The sequence below is a fragment of the Lingula anatina genome, chromosome 8 (genome assembly GCF_051362555.1).
Source record: "Lingula anatina isolate TDL-2025a chromosome 8, LinAna3.0, whole genome shotgun sequence".
NCBI classification, from domain to species: Eukaryota; Metazoa; Brachiopoda; class Lingulata; order Lingulida; family Lingulidae; genus Lingula; species Lingula anatina.
In genome coordinates this window covers 7,241,351-7,267,077 of record NC_141774.1, presented here as the reverse complement: position 1 = coordinate 7,267,077, position 25,727 = coordinate 7,241,351, and the positions used below count along the sequence as shown (strand labels likewise).

Sequence of the window (25,727 nt, the reverse complement as noted above, 5' to 3'; positions counted from 1 at the left end):
TACATTTGATCTCGACTGGATTTATAACCCGGCCACTTCTTTACTTAAATCTTCAGGTGTGGATGAGGCAATGTCTCATTACGTCACTAACTTGTTCTCGCGAGATCCTTGGGGATTATCTGATCGCCACGTTCAACAATATGGAGAGGGACGATCGAACTTTATCGCTCTTTATAATGTATGTGTGCAATTATAGTTTGTTAGGAGTAAAAATTAATGTTTTCAGTATAATACCCCAAGAACGAGATCGACAATAGTTTCATCATAATTATATGAATATTTATGAATATAATTTCCAGGAAAATTACTGGGAAATGTGTTTTCGCACAGGCCAAAAAAAAAAAAAAAAAAGATAATAATTATAAATAAATAAATAAATGAATAAATAAATAAATTAATTAATTAATTAAATAAATAAAATAAATAATAATTATCAACTAAATGAAGAATCTAGATAGTCTTTAAATAATGAATTGCCATAGAAGTCGTAACATATGTGTCTGTTTGCCGTAAAAAGACATTTCAAACCTACCATGTACAATCCCGTTTTCATTACACGTTACTACAGCAACTTTTCAATATCTAACATATGTTATTAATTCCAAAATTTATTTTCAGGTTGTGCAAGGAAACAATTTCCCGTCTGTTCGATTGAAAATCCCGTCGCAGTCTGCCGGTTGGTGCGTGGAGTTCAGGCCACTAGATGTATGCTACATGTAACAGGTTGTTTGTGTGCGTGTATGTGTGTGTGTGTGTGCGCGCGTGTGCATGCGTGTGTAAATAGGAAAGCGCTATAATTTTTCTTGTGTTATTGAGATGACGACTCTTGAATTTCGACGCAGCGGCAAAGTTACAAGTTTTTACTAGGGAAAATATCGGGAATTTTAATCTTTTTTAATGTCTGATTAACGTGTGTGTGTGTGTGTGTGTGTGTGTGTGTGTGTGTGTGTGTGGAAACATTACGGCAACGCAGATGTATATAATATAATATAATATAATATAATATAATATAATATAATATAATATAATATAATATAATATTGTTTTGTTCTACAGGTGCAGTTGACGGATTTCGAAAATGCTGCATTTTCAGTATTTCTAGTTCTGCTGACGCGGACCATTCTTATCTATGGCCTTGACCTTGTAGTTCCAATTTCAAAGGTAAAACACTTATGAGCGTTATTCAATTATAGGTATACTGTGCTCGCTAGGCTTTTTTAAGCCAAAAATCTTATGCACCTGGGCCCGGTTTTATAAAGGACGTTTAGCACTAACCACCGGTTAAATCTGGCGTTTAACTTAAATGATGTTTAACCGGGTTTCATAAACGTCGTTTAGCACTAACCAATGGTTAAATCTCCTAAACGGTTGGTTAAATTTATACGCTCAAGGGAGGTAGTTTAAATTCCTTAACCGCCGGATAAAAATGGCGAACCTGCTGCGGTTTGCCAGAAATCCTCACAGATATATACCTTTTAGACTGAGAAGAGACAGAAATTTCAGTAGAGATTTATTTGATTTTGATGGAGCAACTGAGCAAGAACTCATTGAAAGATTTAGATTCAGTAGAAATTCGATACTGTACTTAGAAAACTTACTTCACAACCAAATAGCTCCAGAGACAGAAAGGAATCATTCTTTGAGTGTTAGAGAGCAACTTCTAATAGCACTGCGATTTTTCGCCTCCGGTTCTTTTTTGCAAGTTGTGGGGGACACCGTTGGGCCCAGCAAATCGACTGTAAGTCGAGTGGTCAGAAAGGTGGCCTTGGCTCTGTGTGAACATCAAGCTGACTTCATCAAATTTCCTGCTACACCCCAGGCTAGGGCAGGTGTGAGGGACGGTTTTTTTAGGATAGCTGGTTTTCCGGGATGTATTGGTTGCATTGACTGCACTCATGTGAGGATTCAAGCGCCTAGTGAAAACGAACCAGCGTTCGTGAACAGAAAAAACTTTCACAGCATTAACGTACAGGCCGTATGTGACCACAAAGGTGTGTATTTTGTTAAGAAATTTTAATTCAAACTAATGGTCCTTACCGGCAAAAAAGTGAAAAATAACTGTAGATGAGACACTGTCATTCCGGCGAGTGAGCGGCCATCTTTGTAATATGACCTTTCACCTTGCACCGAGTAGCACCGAGTGCATTCCTTCAGAATGTAAATAAGGCATGACTAATCGATGTGTGCGATGATGATTTTGTTCTTCATGCCCATTTGTTATATGAAGCTACCCCCTGATTATTAAATTGAAAAAGGGCGTGGTTAAGTTTTGGTTTCTTTATAAAACATGAAATAATTATAATATAAAATGTTTAAATATAAATATTTATTAAATCGCAGGGAAATTCACAAATATTGTGGCACAGTGGCCAGGGAGTGTCCACGACTCTCATGTATTTAACACCTCCTCTCTCGGAAGAGAGCTAGCAAGGCATAATACAGCAGAGTTGGGTACACTTCTTGGTGACAGCGGGTATGCCTGCAAACCATACCTGCTAACACCATACCTGAATCCCACCACCAGGGCCCAAGAGAGGTTTAACAGATCCCATAAGGTAACACGAACATTGATTGAGAGAGTATTTGGAATATGGAAAAGAAGGTAAGTAGCTGGCAATATCCACCAAAAATTGTTATAAAATTATGTTTGTGAACATATATGTACTGGGGGCACATGCTGGGGGGGGGGGGGGGGCACTGTTTCTTTGCTTCATTTAAAAATGTACCAGCATATGCATTTAATACTTTAATATTCTATTATTTTATTAAGTAACTATTTTCTTAATAAATTCCAAATTTTGCTGTCTACATACATTATTTGCTTCTATTGGGTGTTCTATTTATTTCCAGATTTCACTGCCTTCATGCTGAATTACGAATGTCACCAGGGAGGGTTTGCAATATCATTGGTGCGTGTGCAGTCTTGCACAACATAGCCATTATTAGGAATGAGCCCCTGCCAGATGGAAATGACCCTGGTCCAGGCCCAGATATGGGAATTCAGTACAATGGCCCTGAAGATGGTAGGGCCGTAAGGGACCATGTGGCAAGGGCATTTTTCTCTTAATAATAATAAGAAGAACTATGAATAAAGCCAAGAAGGAAAAACTTTAATATAAAACTTTAATATATTTTAATGTAATATATACTGTTTAATTTTAAATTTAAGTTTCAAGTACAAAGAATTGTAATATTATTTGAACTAATAAATTGATCTATTTACATGTATAATATGCATACTACTGTAACATTTACTACTAGTACATGTATACTGTCAATATTGTACATATGTTGAATAATAAACCAATAATATTTTATACTGTAATTGACAATGAGTAAAGATATATTAACATTTAACATTTTAGAAACATGTATACAACTATAATCCATGTAAATCTGCAAAAAACAATAAAATGCCTGCTTAGCTATTGACAAAGAGTATTGATATACATAAACGTTTCACAATTTAAACATTTTATACAACTACTGGATAATCTGGAGGAGAACCTTCCAGAATGATCTGCAAAGAGGCAACATCAGGTGGGAGGAGAAAGAGGAGGCCGCTGCCGACCAGACAAGTTTGAAAAAGTTTGCCACCCAATGCCCTACGTTGGACAGGAGGAACTAATAATGAATAATAAAAATTAATCTGAAAGAAAGTGCTTTTAGAGATCCCACTGTTAGAGAAGCAACTTTTGTTAGCAATAAATTAACTAGCTCTATATTATGCTAAAAGTTGCTTTTCTAATAATTGAATCTCTAAAAGGAGTTTCTTCTCAGTTAGCTTGGCATTAATTGCCTCCTGCTTCAAAACTTGCTTCTGTAGACTCTCCAACTCTGATTCTGTTTTTTCTACAATGAAGAAAAGAGATATATCATATGCTGTAATGTTACTTATGCAAAAGTTTTATTAAAAAAATTGTTATTTTTACTTAACATAACAAATGAAGACAGGTACTTTCGGTACAAGAACAGACAGTTTATTATATATATTGTGTATAACTGAAGTCTGTATTGGCTCTTCAATATGTCTTACCTGTTCTTGACATGCTACATGAATGCTTCTTTCTTTTCTTTGGAATTTGGGGTTCATCTTGACTTGTGCTTGTAGTGGGGACGGGAGGCGGGGATGGGAATGGTGGAGGATCTGTAAATAGTTGTAAAATTATATAATATTTACCTGTAATAAAAGAATACATACATTGTATAACACTACTACTAGTATATTTTACTTTTTTTCCTTTTTTTAATAACTATCCATTATCTGGTACAAACATCAAAGAAACCAGTTTCCTTTTGAATATTTTTATGATATTATTATTATTATTATTATGATTATTTATTTATTATTATTTTATTTATTTATTTATTCATTTTTTAAAATAAGTACATAGATTTATAAACATACTTTGGTAATCTAAATCATCTAACAGTGATTCAAAATCCACTGTAACTATATCATCTGTACTTCCTTGCAAATTGGGGATTTCTGCCACTTCAAAGAACAAAGAAAATTCACATCAATTAAAACAATTTGCATTTTCAGTTATTTTAATTATTTTATTGAAATAAAATATTTGTTTTGATTTTAGAGAATTGATACAATATGATATCATTTGTGAGAGTAAAAATGACATGGACATGGCATTAGCAAATTTCCCTTATTTTAGTGTATGTGGGAGAGTGGGTATCTAAGTTTCTTTATATAAACAGAAGAGACACAAGTCCATTGTAATTTTGCTCGAGTACTCTTGCCTGGCACGCAATGATCTCGTGACCCAGTTCTGAGCTGTTACTCACTTTTGAACCGGACAAAACAAGTGCGCTCAAACGCGGTTCGGTTTCACCGTTTGATTCATGGAGGAGCTTACGCTGTATTTTTTAACTCATTTGCCAGGATTGGATAGGATATTGGGATTATAATCACTTATCAACATGTTTAGTTTGAGGACAACAATGCCCATTAGATCTATTCAGTGGAAGAAATTTTTTTTAAAGTTTTGCTGGAACGTGCACGATGCTGGCGCGGGACCATTCAGGAAATGATGGAATTACTGTATCGGAGGTTTTATCTTACAGTACACGGAACAAGAAGTATGCACTTATCAGTATGCTTGGACATATGGTTACGGTCTCTGTTAGATCTTTTCACAGTCGAGAAAATAGTGTTTTTTGTAGTTTTTCTGAAACATGTTCGACGGCGTGGAATGGGACATACGACAGTAGTGCATCGGAGGTTTTATCTTAGAGTAAAAGAGGCAAAGAACAATGAACTGGATGGAAATACATGTCCAAGTGTTCAATGCAGGTTTTTATCATAATAAAAGGTAACAATCACATTAATTGCTTTTTCTTGAGTTCCACCAATAGAAAATGTCTCGACGAGCGTAAGGTCAAGGTCATTTGATATGCACGTCTCCGAAGCAGACGACATAATGTATTATCGTCAGCATAGCATTTATAAAATTACTTATCTTTTTATTAAATTAATAATTGTAGAAAAAATTAGGCATTAAATACCTGTTGTCTCAAAACCGTCCGATACCCCGTTGAAAGCGGGGTCATCCTTGTGCAAATTAATTATCTTCTCCATTGTGGCATCCAGGGGTGGAGCAGGAGCTCCACCCCCAGTCTTGCCACTGTGGCTGCGCAGCCCACAGTGGGCTTTCTTGGCGGCTGTTACCAACTGCCTCCACTTTTCCTTGCATTCCTCGTGTGTCCTGTTCGCTGTGCCAACAGCAGTGATTTGTCTACTAATCCTGAGCCACACATCAAGCTTGGACTTGTTGTCCAAGCTTGATGTGTGCTTGTTCCTTATTGTGCAATGATCTGCTTCAACCAATTCTACCAGTAGTGTTTGCTCACTAATGGTCCAGTTTTGCTTTCTACTTCTCTTCTTGTCAGACACTGACATGTTTCAAAACAGTAGATTTAAGCAGACAACAGATGAGCAATAAATTATCATATATATTTTATTTTGTTTATAGAAACCTATTGCATTCTGGGGAATTTTATTTCCAAATATGGTCTGGATAAGTTGTTCATAGCAACCAAACACTATTTAAGAAAATTAAACGTTGGTTAACTAACCGGCTGTTTAAACACTGTTTATAAAACACAATTTTAACCGCCGTTTACTTAACCAGTGTTTAGAGAAATTATCCACTGGTTAGGCTTATCCACCGGTTAGTGGTAAACGTCCTTTATAAAACCGGGCCCTGGTATTTTAAGCACTTTCCATTTGTTAACAGAGTACAGCATACCCAAATGCGTGTAGAAGATTACGAGCTAAAAAGCAGTTTATGTATTTTAAAATATGATACCGTTACGAATGAAATCACTCTCCATTTCTGTCACTACCGAACGGTTAAGGTAGGACTGCAGGTTTGAGAATTTATCCTTAATTAAAGATATTGTTTTTTTTAAATCCTGTTGCATCCATTTAATGAATCTTCAAAACACCAATTATGCTTGACACACAGCTCCAGGTTCATCGTATGGCGTAATGTTAGAATTGTGGAGACAAAAACGTCATTTTCGGATACCCGATTTTCCCAGCAACCATGGCTGCTATAAACATGTTTTTAATGGTATTATAACACTTGCACAAAGTACTAACAATTGGTTTGGGGATTTTTCCTTAATGACTTATTGATTTTATCTATAAAAACGCAATCTGATTACACCCCCACCTAACTCAGATATTCGTTTAAAGCGATGGATCAGTATTGTAGAAAGCACTGATATGATAGTGTACACTCTAACGCCGCAGGTTGACGAAAACATGGAGACAGCTTCGAAAAGAGACGCAGTGAGATCAAGCAAGTTTTACTTCAGAGACGATATATTTGGCACTAAAGATGAAGCATCCTATTGGAAAACAGAATCAAATAGTATGTATTAAATGTGTTGATTAAAAGATGCCGTAGTTCCGCTATTTTTTTTTCTAATAGTTGACAGCAGTCAGACTTTATTTTAACACTTTTGTACTGTTGCATATTGCAAAATAATGATTAGTAGCATATTGAACCTTTCGCTATCTCTCTCTATATTTAAATGCGCTTATTATTTCAGGGTTATTTCATGCCCATGATGGGATTCATAAGAGAAACGGTATGACGACAACTAGCCACAAAACATTTTCTTTGATGACAGTCAACGAAATTCTAAATGGGAAGGTAAAGCTACCGTTTTATGCATTATAAATACATTGTTTCTTTCTCTATTTTTCTCTCTCACATACATACGCGCACACAATCACATAAGACTGTATTTTCATACCAGTTCGAAACAGGTTATCAACTTGACAACTTAGTGCATATAAGCAGTGTGAAAACAGTCGAAAAATATTTCAAATGTGCCTATAGAATGCCTTTACTAGAAAGATGACTGTTGGGTCAGGTGAGAAGACGGGGCATTTCTTTAAAATGGCCACGCGGAGACCACAAATAGTAGTCCCGGGACCACGTTGAGTTAAATTATGATAATATTCAGTTGTAATTCTCCCCCACCTACACGGGTTTCAAGTGTGCAGAGAAGCTGGGCGGGATGATCTTCATGCTGGTAAAGGTATATTATGGTATTTAAAATAAAGCCTTAAACTCTTTATCATAATGACAAAGAAATATTCGTCAGTAAACAAAAAAAAAAAAAAAAAAAAAAATGGATTTCAAATTAATGCCTTTATCTCAATTTATATGTGTCTATATGTAATTTTTCTATTTTCAGCACAATGGTTTCCCTGGATTAATCCCATTGGTTAACAGATACTTGGACGATCACGGGGGAATTGATGTAGAAACCAGATTGACTGCGGATCGGTACCTTGACTTCATAGGAAAAAGAGCGTCTGGTAAGAACGAAATTTGGATTTAATTCCAACATTCCACGTCAAACATTGAACGTGTGACTTTTAAATAGCAAAACACTATAATTTCCCTTTGTTCCTCTCGTTATTGAGATTGATGCTTGTATATTTGGACGATAAAAAATACACGAGCTAAAAATGGGTAAATCTCGGGAATTTTAATCTTGATTAATGTCAGATAAGCTTTCAAAGTAAAATAACGTGGATTTTCGGGATTTTTTTTCTGTACATTACTTTGACCTTGCTATGAAATTTTATAAAAAAGATAGAATCATATTTTAATGATACGTTGTTACGCGCACAACATTACGTCAAAATGGCTTTTTCCCGTCTATGCACATCACATACGTGTAGCTCACATCGATAAAATGTTAATGTTTACTAATATCCAACCTAAGTACCTGTTTTATTTGTCATTGCAATGTAACCATTTGCTACACAATTATTTCAACAGACATCTTATTTCAGGTGAAATACCAACAATTGCTAGATGGATGCGAGAGTTTGTGATGTCACACCCAGACTACAAAAAGGATTCCGTAGTCAGTGAACACATCAATTATGACTTAATATCTCGATGCAATGAGATCTCAGGCACGAAATCAAAATAATTATTTTAGGATCACCGTTTTGTTTTGTTTTTTCCCTGATGGATTTATATTTAAAAGAAGAAACGGCACTAAATCAAAGGCTATATGCACAACTGTTCTAATTACATAAAAGTATAGCCCTAATAATTGGTATAACATATTGGTCCTCTCTCGCCTCAATTAACATGATCTGTTCTGGTATATTACGCCACTCTTGTCTCCCCAATCACAGTATTACTATATCACAACCAGTCCTGTCTCCTCAATCACATAATTATTATATCACTCCTCTCCTGTCTCCTCAATCACGTAATTCCTCGTTCATATGGTTTCTGTATCCCACTAGACTCTTCATGTGAAAATCAAATATTTTTTTAAAAGTTTTTTGTAATACTAGTACCTTATGCTTTTACTTATTGCAAGTAACAAGTGAAGTTAAACAAATTTGTTTTTTTTTATAAATAAAAATCTAGCGAGTTATGAAATGGAATCTTAATTTCTTTAAGAGTCAACAAAGGTGAGAGTTGCTTTCCTCATAGGAAAAGATGGAAAATGTCAAATGCACATGAATTAAGTTTTATTTGATTAGTCAATTTCACAAACACATTGTAGGTTTCTGGCATTCGTGAAACGCATGCAAATTGAGTTTTGAGAACAATCCAAGTACGATTATAATTCAAATAGAGATTGCCTTATAAAGAAATGTAGAATGGCGGAATGACAAGTAAAAATGGAAAATCCTGGTGATCACGTAGAAGACAATGTAGCGAAAACAAGTAAATACGCACACAGAAATAGAGTATACTTACGCTTGAATTTGTAGAAATTTTGTGAATAAACGTTTGAAAACTCCAACTAGTCGTCGTCACCGTCACTATAAGAGACCGTTCACATGAAAAATCTATTTTCTAAAAATCTAAAAATCTATTGGCGGTATCTTGTGATCACGGTATGTGCCCTGAATACCCCATGGCGTAATTACTGGCAGCGCGAGCCAGTTACTTCCAAAGCTGTAATTAATTCTCGGCTGTGCTCGTAGGAGATTCTGACACCTTGACGCATGCGCAGTAGTATCTCTAAGCTGTGGAGTTCATCAGTTTAGTTGTGACGACTCAAGCATACAGACGCGTAATACGGCTAGTGGTAGTGCTTGTTGTTGCACAAAATCGACAAACACAGTTTTCAAAGCAACTGCATTTACTTTCCAACTTCCTACTTAATCGGTAGTACACAGTTGCAAAATCTTAAACTGTAGTGACGGAATGTCATGAGTTCAATTCACACGCGACGCATGTCAATTGACCACAACGACGACCTCAAATTGAACAGTGAGCACTATTCGTTTGAGAATTGTATGTTTACTGTAGATAATTCAGGCGTACATTACCTAAATACCATTTCTCAATCCTATTCAATATTCATCACTTATTTTCTTCATATCTTTTATAGAGGGACTTCCGACCACCAGTCCCCCACTTTGAAAGCGTTAGTTATTCAGTCCTGCTTGATATAAATCCGATATTCTACCTTTTTTATTTGACCACAGCACAGATTGCGATATGCTTTTATACAGGTAATGAATTGTACCACGAAGAGAAAAAATGGATCATACCTCTTCTAAGTAGCAAAAAAATCACTTTCAACCGGGCCGATGGTATAGATATGAGTAATGGCCACCGGTAAGACCACATGGAGATTTAGAGCGGAGAAACACCTAATATTGCACTTACTATTAGCCCTGGAAGTAGCCAGAGTAGGTTACCGTCAAGTGCACAGGCAGGTAGCAAGGGTGGTGGAGGATACGCATTCATACAGTGTATGCACTGTTATCGACTACCATCCGTCAACAGGAAGGCGCGCTAACGATTCTTTGTTCAGGACGCGGGTGACACATCATGGATGGTTTGACACAGAATGGAGAAAGGTGGTTGACGGCAGAGGAAATCAGTGACATTTGGCCACGCATTCGCCTCCACGCCGTCCAAGAGTTTGTCGAAAAATACCAGGCGTATAAAAATGAAGCAAAGAAGGGTCTTCTATGGGGTGATGAGGTAGGATATTTCTTAGTGGCCTTAAATTGTGATGCATTTTACATTTTTGGTAAAGATTGATGTCAACCTATCAAAAACAAAGTTACTGGGGTCATATTTCTAAACAACCTCATCATACCTGTAAATGTTATGATCAATCAACATACATTCTGTTGTACGTAATTCATAAAAACAGAGAGTGTGATAATTTTTACACCTAGTTGGCTGTCGAAAACAAGACACCTTGATTGGAAAGTTGTGTTCAAAGGCACAAACTAGTACAACACTATAAGCTAGGTGAATGTGACAACCTCTCGTTGATTCCATTCATGTGTGACATAAACGCGTCTTTGGCAACTTGCATATATATGTAATCCATCTGTTGAGGGAGGGGGTACTGCACTCTTAGCCTCTGAGACCCGTCTCCTGCTTCTATCCCTTTATTCCCTTTGAAAATAATATGACAAACGGAATGAGATAAAGATGAAAAAATGCATCACTTATTGTATACATTAGGGTAAAACTAACATTCAGTTTTATCCATTTTGCTGAAAAGATAAATTTACCCTCGTTCTCTCCCCCTGAGCAATAATCAGGACCCGCCATTGCTTTTAACACTTGGCGGCAATCTGCAAGTGACATACACTCAGGCGTCTCACTCACTCACTCATCTGCATTTTATATATATATATATTATATTCAATTTGCTGTGTTATATTTATAACATCTACAATTCATGAATGACAAAAAAAAATAATTGTTATTATACGCGTGCATATTTGCTGAGTCTACGTCAGAGAGAGAGAGAGAGAGAGAGAGAGAGAGAGAGAGCAAGCACCGTTTATATATAAGTTTGAAGTGAACAAATAGAAGTAAACAAAAAGATGTGGCGTTCTGTGACCAGACTTTCGCACTTTAAAAAACACTTATCAATGTGGACATTGCCATGAGGGAAGAAAAGTTATTTTTTAAAGTTTAGATATGTTGCTCTTTTTGCTCTCCGTGAGTTTTGGTAAAAAAACGAAGACAGTCAATACACGCGTACGGGCAGGAAAAATCGTTGAACATTTTGCCTTTCATGCACTCTGAAATTATTTTTTACATTCATCTATGCTTTTGTCAATTAATTTGTTAAAATGATTTTAAATGTGTTCAGATACATTGCACACATTATAGGAATTAGATATTTCCCTTATTTTCACTCTTTGGTTGAACACTTAATGAATGCACAATTGATTTTTACTCAGTGTTATCTACAAATAAGATTTTAAAAAATCGGCAGCAAGCAACAGAGATTTCTCTACACTCTCGACCTTAAAACTGATTTCTTAGAAAAAATCTTACATGTAATATAGAACTAACGACTTTAGGCTAAAGTAAGAAATGTAATTAGAGATATTTAACAAAAGTTTATGTAAAGAAATAAAAAAAGATAAAGGTACCCAATAAAATGTATAAAATATACGATATTTTGAATAAAATGCTCTGCCAAAGTGTTGTCGTATTAAAAGCAATAAAAGCTGTATAAGTTTAAAAAATATATTAAAGTTTTTGGATTTAAAGGGATACGGCAACAGGTAAAAGTTACATGAAAAAGTATGGTTTGTTTTTAATGCCCGACGGGGTTAGGTGAAGAAATATCTGGACAGAAACTACGATGAAAGAATTGATAAGGCACAACCATAAAACAGGCGAAATGGACAGACCAAAACCACAAGTCACTATAATAAATGAACAGATAAGCATTGAAACAGGCGCGAACACGTTGGGGATTTCGACTACTTCCGCAATAACGGGTTGTTTACTCAAGTGCCTATCTGAGAGTTTAATTGCACATTCCAGGAACATCAAATAGAGACCATCTTCTAAGGTCACAGCCGGGTAACTACTTTAGGCCAGGCCATATATATCCTTCCTTCCTTTCTTTCTTTCTTTCTTTCTTTCTTTCTTTCTGGAGGCAAACCGATGTCATTATGACCTGCAATGCCCGGTGCCAAAATGTTAGCGCCTCTTTCAACACATGTTACATCGCCGGAGCCGAACATTACCATGGGCTTAATAGTCCATAAATTGCTTAGTCGTACTCCTGTTACGTTTAATCTTTTTAACAGTCTGAGAAGAAGGAAAGAAGAACAAAAACAAAAATATACTCAGTAGAAATAAACTAAAATATTTGACCGAATATTGATAGCTCAAGTGTTTCTTTCAAAAGTCTTAGTGGGAAACAGATAATATTACCAGATGTTTCCTTCAAATGATGTGTTCTTACCATAGTGTATGTCTAGGAGTATTTAATGAGGTTTTAATTCAATACATGTATCCACTACATCGTATACATCAAGTCATGGAATAATATTCCATGACAATGAAAAATAAATAAATATAGTACAGATGCCTATTATCACTGTTTAATAATGGGTGCGCTTTATTCTCTCCATATATAGTAAAACATGAACATTTCAAACCCAATGATGGAAATGCATTTTCAAATGTATTTGTTTTCTTTTAACAAAACTGTCCCTCTTACCAAAATTATCTTTAATTGGTAAGTGGAGAGAGAAAGGCGCTTTTTTCTTACAATCAAACAACGATCATCAAATAAAATGATGGTTCCATGCTATAAGCTACAATGTAGAATAGTACAGTCAATGTGAAATATACCTTGTAGGTCACCGGGTTCGATGTTGTTATGAAAATAATTGCAGCCGGTAGGGAAAGTAAGACCAGTGTACGCAATATGTAAAAATATTGTTAGTGAAAATACATGGGTTTCCATGTATAAATCCATGTACGCTTAAAAGGATTAATTAGTGGCTTTCTGAAAGAAAGAGATGAAAAAAAAAAAAAAAAAACTGGCCATAAACTGTGTCAACTAAGATGGTAAAATATCCCCCTTGATTGTATTTCAGATAAATATTCTGAAGACGGGAAACTATATATGAAGTACTTTTTATTTCTCAGGAGATTCAACATTTTTATTATTGAATGATTACCCGTATTACATTTAATATTTAATTGGTAAGTGGAGAGAGAATGACGCTTCTTTCTAACAATCAAACAACAATCATTCAAATAAAATGATGGTTCCATGCTATAAGCTACAGTGTAGAATAGTACAGTCAATGTGAAATATACCTTGTAGGTCACCGGGTTCGATGTTGTTATGAAAATAATTTTAGCCGGTAGGGAAAGTAAGACCAGTGTACACAATATGTAAAAATATTGTTAGTGAGAATACATGGGTTTCCATGTACATTTAAAGGGATTAATTAGTGGCTTTCTGAACATCGTGTATACCAAGTCATGGAATAATTATCCATGGCAATGGAAAAAAATAATTATAGTGGATTTTCCTATTATCACTATTTAATATTAGGTGCACTTTATTCTCCCGGTATATAGTAAAACATGAACATTTTTCAAATTCAATGTTGGGAATGCATTTTTCGAAATGTATTTGTTCTCTTTTTAACAAAACAGTCCCTCTTATCAAAATTATATTTAATTGGTAAGTGGAGAGAGAAAGGCGCTTTTTTTCTAACAATCAAACAACAATCATTCAAATAAAATGATAGTTCCATGCTATAAGCTACAGTGTAGAATAGTACACTCAATGTGAAATATTCCTTGTAGGTCACCGGGTTCGATGTTGTTATGAAAATAATTGTAGCCGGTAGGGAAAGTAAGACCAGTGTACACAATATGTAAAAATATTGTTAGTGAAAATACATGGGTTTCCATGTATAAATCCATGTACATTTAAAGGGATTAATTAGTGGCTTTCTGAAAGAAAGAGATGAAAAAAAAAAAAAAAAAAAAAAAAAAAAACTGGCCATAAATTGTGTAAAAATATCCCCCTTGATTGTATTTCAGATAAACATTCTGAAGACGGGAAACTACATGTATATATGAAGTACTTTTTATTTCTCAGGAGATGCAACATTTTTATTATTGAATGATTACCCGTATTACATTTAATATTTAATTGGTAAGTGGAGAGAGAATGACGATTCTTTCTAACAATCAAACAACAATCATTCAAATAAAATGATGGTTCCGTGCTATAAGCTACAGTGTAGAATAGTACAGTCAATGTGAAATATTCCTTGTAGGTTACCGGGTTCGATGTTGTTATGAAAATTAAAGTAGCCGGTAGGGAAAGTAAGACCAGTGTACACAATATGTAAAAATATTGTTAGTGAAAATACATGGGTTTCCACGTATAAATCCATGTACATTTAAAGGGATTAATTAGTGGTTTTCTGAAAGAAAGAGATGAAAAAAAAAAGAAAGAAACTGGCCATAAATTGTGCAACTCGTGAACAAACATTATGTGCCCAGGCAAAAGGAGGGAACCTTGCGAGCATCACAGTTGAGTGTACGAACCCCTCATCGGTTGTCGTTTATTTATTACTTTTCATACATATGATTATTAAATTTTTGTTAAGCTATGAATAGACGTGGATTTTGATGTCAAAAGGTAAAGTTTTTCAAAGACCCCCCTCTTTGTACGTGCTGACCGCGAACATGTAGAACAATTTATTTTGAGCATACAAGATAACATATCATAAATACCTGTAGCCTCTGCTGACCTAGCCAGTGTAGGGTCTGCAACATTAATACCGTTAATATACTATCTCCACTTGTAATTTCCGAGAAGAACTAAATGCACCTGGGGTAAGCAAGGTAAAGCTGATATTTGTGCAGGAGTACAGTGCAAAGCACGAGAGTATGTCACACGTGTCGGGCACCTTGCTAGTGTGTGGTGCGTGTGACGTGTACAACGGTGAATGGCGAGAACTAACCAGCTTTAGCCCAAATATGGGTCTTAAAGAGATAACAAGCGTTCAACAGCAGAAGTTATTCTTATTATATTGCGCCTATTTAATCACAATGATAAACATTATTATCATTTCATGTCAACAGCAGAAGTTATTCTTATTATATTGCGCCTATTTAATCACAATGAGAAATATTATTATCGTTTCATGTCGATGCATGCTGTCATTGGATCGGTTGCTAAGAATTAATCTTGACCAAGAGATGATTCACGGTTTATATTTGAAACAGCTCCCAGACCGGGTGTTATAAGCAGGCAGGGTACACAACTATTATAAAAAGACGGGGTATAGTACTATTGGGATTATGGTCTCCGTTTATCGTTCAACACTATAACTGTGACAAAAGGAAAATGATTAAAAAGCAATCATGCACATCAGATTACCAGTCCTGTTATCGTCTGTATAAAAAAAACTGATGTATTAACACCCTGTCTGAACAATTTTGATTCATTTGTTGGTCTGAATATTCCAGCTCCATACTGTTATGAAATCCATTGAAATATTCTTAGGAGAAAAAAGGTGATTCTAAAACCGTGCCGTATTTGACAAAGTGCTCAATATTATATTTGTAATAAAATATTACAAATATAATATTATATTACATTTGTAATAGTGCAAAATACTTTCCTATAAATAAATGAATCATTTTGTAACTTTAGGGTTATATACAGCACAAAAAGAAAGCGGCAATTATCTGTCCAGATGTCATTTATTTTACGAGAAATATGAAACGATGTTCTTTGGAATTTCTTTAAGTTATGCTATTTGAAACCATAAGGTGGGATTTGGTAGTATTTTGTCGCAATGATTTTACAGCCAATTCCCTTCAAATATCTCTTTGTGAAAATATTAATCGGCGGTGTCTTTTCAGGCCAAATTTATTTCCTGTCTTTTTAGACAAAAGCTATGGGCCTTGTTATCCAAAGGAATAATTCAGAAACGCGTTAAGCCACTTCCAAGTCTATAGATACTCAGCGAGTTTTTACTAATTTTTTTTCTTTTCAGACCGAATATATCCTATTGCATTTTGACCACGAGAAGAAAACTGTAAAAGTTGCCATTAAAGCTGTTGAGTTGGTGGCCACGTTGAAGAAATCGGGGGGAAAAAGGCAAGCACGCTATCATGGTCTTTTTTTATAATTTATCCTCACTCAAACTCTTTCTTTTTTTTTTGTGGAATCAACCCTCTCATAGGCCCCAGGGTGAAATCTTGCAATGTTATTTTCTAAGACGCACGAACGCTTTACAGAGGCCTATTCCATACGGTTGCCAAATGATGCTCTTGGGGTAACATTGAGCTCTTCGGCAAATTCTGTGTGGCTTTCATTTATTGTAAATTTAAATAATTTTCTGTCAATAGACTGAGAACCCTTGACGGTTCCGTCTTACATCTCAAGATTCAGCCAATTAATGCATGTAGAGGACCCCCTCCCCTTTTTAAACACATGTATCATTTACATTGTCAAAATAAGAACAGTATACGTAAGTTCTTTGTATCAATGTGATAGACGGAACATAACAGTATTTCACGAACAATTAATAAGTATAAAATTTATATCTAATTCTCATATCTTTCGTATGGTTAGTCTAACCGACAGTATGTGTTGCTCCTCTCTCCCAGAGATTTCAATCGGTCTATTCAGATGGCTCTATCCTCAGTCTTAACTTTTTACGTAATCTGCTGCATCGTCAGAATGTTAGATTTACAGTTATAAACGCTGCATTAGAATTAAAATGTAAATAATGTGAAATTCGACTGCAAGTTTATTTACAAGTGCATTTACAAGTGAAGCGAAACTATACCAAAAAGACTCTTGAAACATTTGGTCACAGGGCTTTTGAGCTTGCTGAACCAATATTATGGTCCAATTTTATTAACAGACCAAATGTGTATTTTGATGACTTTTATCACTGTTAAAAATTAAAACCTCTCTATTTAAATAATATTTTGGCTAAATTTTATCATCTAGTTCTTAATGCTTTAATGTTAGTTTTTAATTTAGTTTAGTAGTTTTAGTTTAATATGTAAATGTTAACAGCCCTGAGACGCACGAGCAGGGGGGGTTCAAGAAATGTATTATTATTATTATTATTTGTTTTTTCAGTCAATGGCAAGACGCTTGGCAGCGGGAATACTCAAGCTATATGGTAGAGTCAGTGCCTTTCAAGCCATATGCAGGAGACGTAGAGTCCATCAAATCAGTAGAAAGAAGCATGGCCCAACGGTACGTAGATAAATATGGGTCTAGGCCCCGGTTTCACTTTCCATCTACCTGTCTGTCAGTCAGTCAGTCTAAGTAAATTTGTTACTGTATTTTACTGTATTTTTTCCTTGTCCTTTTTCATATTTCTCTAGGAGGCAATTGATTCAACAGGCATTCAACTCGGAAAGCAGCTCTGTTATTTCTATTGGAACATTTCCGAGGTACTGTTATTTCATACTGTTCTCGTTCATTTGTAAATGCCAGAATAACCAACAATAAATATATTTTAACTCGTTACTGCGTGGACTTTATTATAGTCTATACTCATTCAATAGAATATGATTTTACATGTATTATAAATGAACTCAACATCATGTTCTTTTTCTCACAGAACCGGATGTCGAGGTTTCACCTGGCCTTTGCATGCGCCAACTCCCACTTCCGGTATAACACAATCTCTGTTTTTCCCAGATGCGGCAATTACAGGGGGAAGATATAAGTAAGATCGACATAGAAAACGAAACACTTTATCGGCTGTTTCGTTTTTTTATAATTCATGGAAAGATAAATTCGCAATTGTTCATAAGCAATTTTCTGCAAGTTTTCGTTAACCATTGGAAAAAATCGTTTGAATTCAAATCTAATAACTGACATTGCACTGTATACTCGTGTGCATTAATGTATCAGATAAAGCTATGTTTACATTTAAACATATCATGTAACATATCAACTAAAATTTGTGTTGACTATATGGTTAAGGTTTATCAAGACAATTAAACGCTTTTATATTTTGCATGTGTACCAGAATACTCGAAAATAATATGCTACATACTGTACATGGACTAAGTTTTTTATCTGATATACTCAGCGTGTCATAAACTAGACTACAACAGTAAGTATATATGCTTTATATTTACAGTGCAATGGCATTTAACAACAGGCTAAACAGAAGAGGGCGTCACACGGACCATATACCGAGTGCGTAAACACACTAATTTCTGTGTCTATTTTATGTTTATTGGTTATATGTATATCGTTGACTCCTACAGTTGCATTTGAGCATAGATCACCTAATTATATTTACTATCTTACCATGCATACCTGTCCTGGGATCTCAAAAGTTGAATTCAATTCTTCCAGAGTCTCTTAGTTTTAGCCTCCAACGCTCTTCTCCAGGCGTCTTTTCCAATACTGATTACAATGTAATGTCAATGTAAATATTATAAATATAGATACTATATAATATACATAAGTTAACAGTTACATTGTGTTTCTCTGCAGTATTTAAAGACGTTCACACTTTGGATCCATTTGAAGAAGACCTCTCAAAGTTCGGCGACAAAGGCAAAGCGCAGGAAGAGGCACAGAAGGATACAATCTATATAGACAATGGGATCAGTTTCTTTGGCGCTAGTTGTTCATTGCAACTGACCCTGCAAGCACGTGACTTAGATGAAGCCAGGGCTGTACATGATCAGCTGACAGCTCTTTGCCCAGTGCTTGTAAGATTGTGAAAATTATTTTTCACTTTCGATATATTTGTTTTGATTAATTGTCGATGATCATCAACTTTATGAAAAAACTGTATACCTGAACTGGATGTACGGTATATTCATAACGTAGATGACTACGTGTCCCAATAGGCCAATGGAAACTGACCCCTTGGGATGGTTCACTTTGACAAGATATGGGCCATAGTTTAACATAACAAAATGATGTCATCAAAATTTGCATAGCAAAAATGCTTGATTAAGAATACTGCATATATACTTGTTTGCCCAGAGGATGCCATCTCAAGCATTGTTGATTGAAATGTTATGAATTGTTCCATAGATGGCGCTTAGTGCAGCAACGCCCATTCACAGAGGCTACTTGTCAGACGTTGATTGCCGCTGGCCAATTTTTGTTCAATACACCGATGAGAAAACGCAAGAGCATTTGTGGCAGGTAATTATAGCGAGTATAATTATTACACATTTCTTTAAAAGGTGTTTGCGTTATTGTGCGTCTTTATGAAAACTGAGCACCCCAAGATTCTTAGGATTCTGCTTGAAATGTTATATTGGACAACCATATTTAAATTCCTCTAATTTAAACTGTTAAAAGTAATTTTGCACTGCACGTGGCTTCCTTGGCGTCAAATACATATCTTTGTGTTGTTCTACAGTATTGCTGCCTTCTTCTTGCATATTTGGAAAGTTGATATTTACAGAATAGAAGAACTGGCACCAACAGGACGACAAAATCTCGTATCGACTCCGTGAGTTGCTATGCACAACCTTGTAACTCCTGCTATAACGACGGCCCGATGTTCATGGATGACGAGATCTTTGGGACACTTCTGAAACACGGTGATGTATATAATTAAATCTATTTAGGCGTGCAATACATGGCTTGAATCCACTTAGTAGAATATCTGTATTTTATAATGAAGAAACGAGAATGCATTTCCATTACCATTACGAATCCATTGTCTTTGTTACGGATCATACACTCGTAATAATTACAATGAGGCTCGCTATTTATTTATTCATTTATTTATTTGCTGAACGGTTTGTTTTAATTCGACTGCAAAATTTATGGACATAAATATACACTGGTGTTTTATTTAACTCAATACTTAATGGCTTTGTTCAATTTGTTTAAATGCATGCTTTTATTTTCATGTGCACTCTTTCTAATTTCACCAGGGGTGGATGACGCCATGTCTCGTTACGTCACGAACCTGTTCTCGCGAGATCCTTTGGGATTATCTGACCGCCACGTGCAGCAATGTGGAGACAAACGATTCGACTCTCTAAGTCTTTATACGGTTATACCAACAATAACTATTTTAGTAGTTTTACACAAAAAAAAATGAATAAATAAATAAATAAATAAATAAATAAATAAAAATAACATAAAATAAAATAAAATAAAAAAAATAGTAATATATACAGCATATGCAAATACACAAAGTCTAATACAAAATGACGCATCTTCTTCAATCAATTTTGATTTTTGGATAAAAAACATTTTTTCGCACGTACATTGTCATTGGTGACATCATCAACTGCTAGAAGCTGATGTCTTTTTAACTATCCTTTAACATAACTGCATTATTTTCTCAATACACTATTACAAAGTTTTACTTTCAGATCGTACAAGCAAATAATTACCCGTCTGTTCGGTTAAAGATTCCATCGACGTCAGCCGGCTGGTGTTTGGAGTTCAGACCATTGGACGTACGACAAAAAGACTCTCTCTCTCTTTCTCTCTTTGTTTCTCTCTCTCTCTCTCTCTCTTTCTCTCTCTCTCTCTCTCTCTCTGTGTGTGTGTGTGTGTGTGTGAGAGAGAAAGAGAAAGAGAGAGAGAGAGAGAGTCTGTGTGAGCTTGCATATATATGCCTGCGTGCGTGTGTGTATGAAACTGATTTGTGCAATTCAATTCATACTCACTGCGTGCAATTAAAAATGCAGAATATAAGATATCAGAATCATGTTTGAAATCATTGATAGAAACTTCAGTTGATTTTTAATAGCTTACTCTAAAGAGAGCAACAGCTGAATTCGAGTTTTGTTGTTGACACTGTTTGCATTTGATTACTTTGAATATTGAAATTGCATGTATGCCCGTCTGGAGAAAGGCTGAAAATGTACCTATACTGTAATAAACTGAAAAAACTACATCTAAGGCATTGTTACAAATTCACAAAAGGAACACAGCCGTAGTAATATCCACCGTATTTGTCTTCTTATTTATAATTTATTTTATTCACTTATCTACTAATATGAATGACAATTTTGTATTCTACAGGTACAACTGACAGATTTTGAAAACGCAGCATTTGCTGTATTTGTGGTTTTTTTGACTCGTGCCCTTCTGAAGTATAATATCAACCTTGCTATACCCATCTCAAAGGTAATAATAATAATAATAATAATAATAATGATAATAATAATAATAATAAAATTGAAAAAACATCTTCTACGTGGACTCCATAAGTTTCATATACAATGTGATAGACTTATTTATAATCATTACTTATTTTTCCCAAAATAATGAAATTATCTTTATGATAATAATTGATTGAGAAAGGTAAAATAACCTGTTAAGATGATATATTATATACAGATATGAATAAACACTTTATCTCTTTAGGTCGATGAAAACATGGGAAGAGCTTCAAAAAGAGACGCAGTGAGATCGAGCAAGTTTTACTTTAGAGACGATATATTTACGAATAAAGGTGACTGTTATCTCACCTCTGTTAACTTGATCAAATAATTATCACATATGTGGTATACATGTTTATTCTCTGACTGAATTTTTGCAGAAGATAATCTCTCTCTCTCTCTCTCTCTCTCTCTCTCTCTTTCTCTTTACTTTTATTGGTTCAGCTTAGTATCCTTATTTCAGAGCCATTGAAAATCCCAAACGGAATACACCAAACCAACGGCTATGAATTGAATCATAACATGTTTTCTCTGATGACAGCTGATGAAATTTTCAATGGAAAGGTAAAATAATTACCACTCAATAAAACACCTTCACACCAACTAAAAAGCATACATTGCTTCCCGTTTAATGCATACGCAAGGAAGCAGAATAATAAAAGATTTTCCATGAAGAAACACCAGTATAGAAACACTTCATATGGAGGTATTGACATACCAGCCTCTTTTTATGGATTTTTTTTAGGGGGGGGGGGGGGCAGAAACCATAATTCCATAATATTTTCTGTCAGTGATTGACATATTTGTATATTATCCATATATTGAATTTAAGTGCTTATTTATTTACATTTTTAAGTCCAAAGTTTTCCCGGGATTAATCCCATTGGTTAACAGATACTTAGACGATCACGACAAGATTCATATTGAAACTAGAGCGACTGCAGCGCGATACCTGGCCTTCATTGGGAAAAGAGCGTCAGGTAATTATTTACATTTTTAAGTCCAAAGTTTTCCCGGGATTAATCCCATTGGTTAACAGATACTTAGACGATCACGACAAGATTCATATTGAAACTAGAGCGACTGCAGCGCGATACCTGGCCTTCATTGGGAAAAGAGCGTCAGGTAAGAATAAATCTTTTCTCAAGAGTAATATGATGATATTATTATCATAATAGAAAACATAATGAACAGAAATATGTATGTATATGTATTATGTCTTTGCAAAGTGGTAAACTGTTTGTTATGAGGGTTTCACTCGTGTCGTCAACGCTATTCCGGAATGTTTGGAGGGCTTGTGTATACGTTGATATATTTATATTTTATTTTTAACACGACAGTGGCTCCATTGTTCAGATTTCTTGTTTTTTAGTTATAATGTTAATATAGCATACACAGTCCTGCGGCAAATGACGAACGTGGTCGTAAATAGCATATTATTATTATTATTATTATTATTATTATTATTATTATTCCAGGAGAAACGCCCACCACCGCCAGATGGATTCGAGACTTTGTGACGTCACATCCGGACTACAAGAAGGACTCCGTAGTCACTGAACGCATCAATTACGACCTGATGTGTAAATGTCAAGAGATCTCTAACACGAATATGGAGCACATGTTTTGAAATCAGAAGCATTTTTTTTATTTTTTGCTCTTATCAAACATCTGATTGGCCATATATATTTTTTTTTTATTCAGATAAGATCTCCAATGTAAACGAATAACGCCTTTGAGGGCAATATTTTAGCACCGGTGCATGTGGATTAAATACATGTATGTCTAGGGTGGATAGTAATAACATGTGGTACCGTAACTCTGCACATGATCCACGTATAGTTGACCGTCCTTCTACAGTCCCGTGTCAAACCAGCAGCTCTCCTGCTCGGTAAAGATCCCCAAGTGAAGGCAACATATTGACAAACATGTAACTGTATATTTTTTCGAACATATCGCTTATATAACAGCGTTTATTTATTGTATGGATGAACAATAGCGTATAGAGAAGCATGTGTCGCCGAGCACTACCTCATTGTTTTATTATATAAATTACATACTAAAAACACAAGGCTTGGAAACCGAACCGTCAATATAGTGTGCGGATGCCAGTTTTCCCATTCAGAGACCGTGCTCCAAGTACCCAGAATGCATTTTCTCTATACCAACTCGCTGTGATGAACGGAACCACAATTGCAATTCGCTTCAGGCCTCCTCTGAGGCATTCTTTGTTGTGTCTTCGCGGTGTACACTGTGACTTTATGTCCTTGGATCCAATATTCTCCTGTTTTTATATTAATTAATTTGCGTTTTGCCGACCTGTATATCTGTGAATACATTATGGTACTATTCTAACGTCGTTGTTATACCCACCTATACTTAGACCCCATTTCCATAGATTTTAGATCGATCTATCCCTGTGGGGAGTCTCACTTGATTTCTGTCAGATTAGCCGGCTTAAGCGTCTGTCCCGCCTATACTGAAAGCTGTAAGGCGGTGAGTAACTATGGTGCGCGCTCGGCTGACTGCAATGTAGCGTGGACCCCCAGGGAGTTAGGTCGATCTAAATCATAATCTCTGTGTCGATCTAAATCCCTGGGAATACACCCTTACTGTTTGTCATGGAGACTACATTGTGTATTTTAACGCATGCAGAGCGACATACCTTGAAAATGCAAAAATTGTTATTCCCTGGGCAGTCCAACCCTTTTCCCCAGTCTCACCGATTTTAAGGGACTAGTGAGCGAGGAGAAATTAGATAATTTTTGTATACGCAAAATTCAGAATAATGATCAGCAAAGTGATATTGCCATAGCGACGCCATTCTAAACTAAAGAGAAGGGGGGGGGGTAAAAAACTATAAAAGGGGTAAAACTTGGGGTGCTTTAAGCAATAGCGTCTACAAGACTTTTGAAAATAAACATATTTAAATAGAACTGTCAATTTTTTCCTTTAAGTGCTGTTTCTGTGGTGCCATGCCGGGTACATGTAATATACTGGTGCAGTCTTATTGTAGCCTGACCGCTGTCTCCAACTGAAGCAAATTAAAGTGTCTATTTGCTTATAATTATATACATGTATTTGCTGTCATATTAACCAGAGCAAGTGATTTTGCTTTAGGGATTTTACTAATTAGTATTTGTCGTGTCGAGCACAAGGGCAAGCTTCTGTTAGGTAATTCTCTTCGTAATGGCCAGACCTTCAAGTTGTCAGTCTCCCAAAATGCACTCGATGTGAAATGGGTCAAGAGACCGAAATTGTCATGCGACAGTGGTGAGGGACAGTAACACATAGCTTAATTACTCCTGTAACCGCCCATTAATGTTTTAACTACCCAAGATATTTGTGACATTTCCACGTCATCGCTAAATGCGGTGTGGTCATCACTATAAAGTTAAGTACTAGTATATCTATATATCTAATGAACTGGCACGTTTTGTTTACGAGCTGTGATCATACAGTCCGTATTTCCAGTTGATGAAACAGTGTACATATTCACTGTCAGCGACAATGGGAAAAAGAGATTCCTTGGCTACAACTGTTGACATATTTTAACCTGTATACCCTATGTACCCTGCACGTGTACTCATATAAAAGGTGATGCTTTAATACTGCCCAGGGTCCAGTATGTTGTCATTCACGAGTTCCTAAATACAGTAATCACAGCATGGCCGATTGACCACCTCTATAATAACAATAATAATAATATTTATTCAACCTTTCCATATCCCTTATACAATTCCCATGAAACGGATATCGTTTTGCCTTCTCGGGTTAAAGAAAAATTAAATTAATAAATTAGGTTAAATAATACCGGCAGGTATAAGGAAAAATGTTAAGAGCTATTGTTAATATCATTACGTATTACTATTAAAATAGATAATCGCTTTTAAAAAAACGTTTGCTTCCTCTAAAAGTTTAAAGTTTACATTTGCTTGGGAGAAATTTAAAAAAAAAGTTCGTTAGGAAGGTGAGTGTTATCATTAATAACCCTTTTGGGTTTTTGAAGCACCCTTTTCATACAAACACTTCTAAGAGAGAAGAGATCTAACCCCATGATTATTCTGCACGTCTCAATAAGCCCATCTAATTTGTTAATCACCTCCTCAGGGAATCGCCTATTCCATACTGTTATAACAGAGGCTAAAATAATTTCGATATGAAAATAAGATAAAACCAATCGGTTTCCAGTAAAATTGTTCAGTTTTCTTAGAAAAAGTAAACCTGTTGCCTCCCTTACTACAGCTGTTTGTTTCTGTG

At 35.4% G+C, this 25,727-nt stretch overlaps 3 protein-coding genes and 1 long non-coding RNA gene across 4 annotated transcripts; 2 read left to right on the top strand and 2 right to left on the bottom strand.

Annotated features, from left to right (window-relative positions):
• Window positions 1-595: 595 nt before the first annotated feature.
• LOC147760276 (glutamate--cysteine ligase catalytic subunit-like) lies at window positions 596-9,219 on the top strand. Its single transcript, XM_086994627.1, has 6 exons — window positions 596-705; window positions 1,057-1,161; window positions 6,773-6,893; window positions 7,075-7,178; window positions 7,729-7,852; window positions 8,336-9,219. Exons 3-6 carry the CDS (start codon window positions 6,785-6,787, stop codon window positions 8,476-8,478), a joined length of 480 nt encoding a protein of 159 aa, XP_086850753.1. The 5' UTR covers window positions 596-705; window positions 1,057-1,161; window positions 6,773-6,784; the 3' UTR covers window positions 8,479-9,219.
• On the bottom strand, window positions 3,720-5,250 carry LOC147760278 (uncharacterized). Its single transcript, XR_015330939.1, has 3 exons — window positions 4,409-5,250; window positions 4,037-4,147; window positions 3,720-3,852 (listed from the first exon to the last, which is right to left on the bottom strand). It is a non-coding gene; the product is annotated as an uncharacterized LOC147760278 (long non-coding RNA).
• On the bottom strand, window positions 5,513-5,923 carry LOC147760277 (uncharacterized). The gene has a single exon (XM_086994039.1). The coding sequence runs from the start codon at window positions 5,912-5,914 to the stop codon at window positions 5,513-5,515; it is 402 nt and encodes a 133-aa protein (XP_086850165.1). The 5' UTR covers window positions 5,915-5,923.
• A 676-nt stretch (window positions 9,220-9,895) lies between the features above and the next one.
• Window positions 9,896-23,097, top strand: LOC106179141 (glutamate--cysteine ligase catalytic subunit). Its single transcript, XM_013562675.2, has 16 exons — window positions 9,896-10,508; window positions 16,334-16,437; window positions 17,434-17,553; window positions 17,685-17,753; window positions 17,924-18,031; window positions 18,452-18,510; window positions 18,814-19,034; window positions 19,366-19,479; window positions 19,745-19,883; window positions 20,223-20,344; window positions 20,670-20,756; window positions 21,328-21,432; window positions 21,673-21,760; window positions 21,931-22,031; window positions 22,324-22,447; window positions 22,946-23,097. The coding sequence occupies exons 1-16, from the start codon at window positions 10,353-10,355 to the stop codon at window positions 23,095-23,097; spliced, it is 1,869 nt and encodes a 622-aa protein (XP_013418129.2). The 5' UTR covers window positions 9,896-10,352.
• Window positions 23,098-25,727: the final 2,630 nt, after the last annotated feature.